The 2,877-nt window shown below is 36.0% G+C and overlaps 1 protein-coding gene across 1 annotated transcript; it reads left to right on the top strand.

The window, feature by feature from the left end:
* On the top strand, positions 766-2,162 carry LOC107628403. Its single transcript, XM_016331093.2, has one exon. It carries the CDS (start codon positions 1,151-1,153, stop codon positions 1,970-1,972), a length of 822 nt encoding a protein of 273 aa, XP_016186579.1. The 5' UTR covers positions 766-1,150; the 3' UTR covers positions 1,973-2,162.

Raw genomic sequence — 2,877 nt, 5'->3', positions numbered from 1 at the left:
TTCAGGCTCATTTTTTTGGATATGTAAATTGTGTGTGTTGTGCATGGGTATGGAGGTGGAGTGGTGCTATACATGAATGTCGGATAATTTTTTTTAAACCATGAAGTGAAGAAATCGGACTCTCCGATTTCTTTGTTAAAAAATTATGAACACAAATCGGATGGTCCGATTTGTGTGGGAGGAAAAATCGGAGGGTCCGATTTGTACTTTTAAAATTTTTTTTTATTTTGAAAACAAAAATCGGATGGTCCGATTTCATTATTAAATTTTTTTTAATTGTTTAAAATATAAATCGGACGGTCTGATTTGTATAATGCAATTTTTTTTAATTTTTTAAGCATAAATTAGAGGGTCCAATTTGTTCTTGACACCACAATTGCGTAAAGTACCCATACACTTCATAATTGTGTCCTACACCATTCTTCTTCCATATCTAAATTAAAAAGTGACAAATTCACATATGTGAATTATACACCATACACCAATAAAACTGCATATCACTATTTTTTCATCCATTAATAAATTAATTTCGAATGATTGTTTATTCTTAATTAAATTATGTAAAACATGGGGTATGGCATCTTTGTGATCTCTCTATCCATTCCTGACCCTAGGTATCCAAGAAAATGCTAATCTCGCTTTTATTTTTGTCTTTGCTTTGCTTCTCTTTATGATTGAATGGTCCCACACCAAATAAAAAAATTAATAGTAAGTTTCCTTTATTCATTATTTCATTCATTTATTTATTTACCTTTAATTTTCTTTTCAGAAACGTTTTCTACTACACCAGTTGTTAATTTCCCTTTCCTCCCTGCATCGTTTTCCTTTATTTGATTAGTTCTCTTTCTCTTTTCCTGTCTACTCAGAAAAAGAAACTTCTCCCAACATTAACGTTGACTCATCGCTCCTCTCAATTCTTCAATTACTCCAAAATTTGCAAACCTTCCGAACTTTCCTGAGAAAATTTTCGGCCCATAAATTTCTCTTCATTGAAGAAAAAAAAATCCCCATTCCATTCCCAGAAACTCATTCTCACTCGTTAATTTTTTTTAACATCAATAGTATCCGCTATTGGCATAATCTGTTCATTTTTCGTGAAAATTCATTCTTTGATTTTCCCGGGAAACTAACAACCAATTTTCCTGGGAAAATGGATGGTCGCCGGAGGATAACACTTTATGATCAAATGACAGCTGGCAAAACCACCTCCCTAGCAGATTTGATCCTTCACGACAGTGTCACCGCCGTCTCTGCCGTCGCCGCAGACACCACCGCCGCCGCTGCCGATTCTGAAAGCTGCGAGTTGAGCCAAAGCCGAACCCTCGTAGATATCCTCCGCGAAGATGAACACAACAACATCACCACAGCGGACCGCAAATCTAGAAAATCCTTCAGTTTCATGGACAAGCTTAGATTCAAGCTCGCTCTCAATTCAAGATCAAATTACAGTAATGAAAACAATTCCACTAACATCGACGACAACAACAACAACAACAGCAGCAGCAACAATCATATTGATACCAACCTATCCGAGTTGCAAGCGCGCATCGATCCGGACGAGTTGACTCAGCAAGACGCGACGACTCACCGACAGCAAAACGACGCCATTGCTACTGCCGCCGCCGCAGACACTGAAATCCCGGCGGAAGTCGCGGTGGTGGGACCGGTTGGCGTGTCGCTAATGGATTTGTTGGAGGAAACGGACATGGAAACGGGATTCGAAGTTCCGAGTTACAGAATGAGCAATGCTGATTTTGAGGATGTGATTGAATGTGTAGAAGAAAAGTGCGAAGAAGAAGGGGCGAGTATCGTGGAACGTAACTGCTGCGTGTGCATGGTGAGGCATAGAGGTGCGGCTTTTATACCCTGTGGGCACACGTTCTGCAGGTTGTGCTCCAGGGAGGTTTGGGTCAACAGAGGGAACTGCCCTCTCTGCAATAATTTCATCTTGGAAATTCTTGATATTTTCTGATCATCATTATAGTTCTCATTTTTATTTTTATTTTTTCAGTTTGCTTTTATTTCTGTTCTAAATTTTTAGAAAAGATAAATGGGTTATTTTTTTTTTATTCCCTCCTCTTTTATGATGTGTGATTAAGAGTGTGGATGATCTTACTTGTACATATGATCTTTTCATGAATCGGAGCTGAAATCTTTCTGAAGGTTACGAGTCTCACTCTCACCATGTTTGATTGTGTTGTTCCAATTGTGTTTAAGAACATTTTGCTCTTATTTGAAATTTTGGATAAAGATAGCATTAACTTTAGTTAAACTATCCAAATGGATTAATAACATTAAATGTAGTTTATTGCAGAATGTATGTTTGAGCCTTTGAGGAGTTTTATTACTGATTAGGTTGATTGATTGCTTCAAGTAAACAAATGTAACATATTGTTGTGACAAGGATGACGTGGATGTCCATTAATATTTAGGCGGTTAATTTTTTTAAGAAAAAAGTTCAGTTTATTAAGATAAAATTGAAGTTAATTATATTTAAAATTTTAATTTTTATATGGCCATAAATAGAGAAATTTGATATGAAAAATAAGATATAGTAACAACAACTAAATACTTTTCTCTTTTATACATGCATATTATCACATATAATATTAGTGAATATATATGAATCATTTCAATTAAAGTGAAATAATAATATTGGTGAAATATTAACTGAGAATTAATCATCTATCCGGTCCGCTTGACTTCTAAAACTACTTTGCAAAAAATCAGTTAAAAAATCAACCGAATCGGCGGTTAACTGGCAAACTGACCAGATTTTTTTAAGTTTCGGTTTTGTCATCTGCCCCCAGAAACGGCATCGTTTTGACGCTAGGGAAAAAAAAAGAAAACTGGAACCCACTAACCCAGTTCCCTACA

Source organism: Arachis ipaensis, chromosome B02 (assembly GCF_000816755.2).
Source record: "Arachis ipaensis cultivar K30076 chromosome B02, Araip1.1, whole genome shotgun sequence".
Classification (NCBI taxonomy): Eukaryota; Viridiplantae; Streptophyta; class Magnoliopsida; order Fabales; family Fabaceae; genus Arachis; species Arachis ipaensis.
This window is presented reverse-complemented; position numbering and strand designations above follow the sequence as displayed.

Bases quoted from the DNA above. Each gene is read 5' to 3' on its own strand.
- LOC107628403 (XM_016331093.2), top strand. From the start codon at position 1,151: ATGGATGGTCGCCGGAGGATAACACTTTATGATCAAATGACAGCTGGC.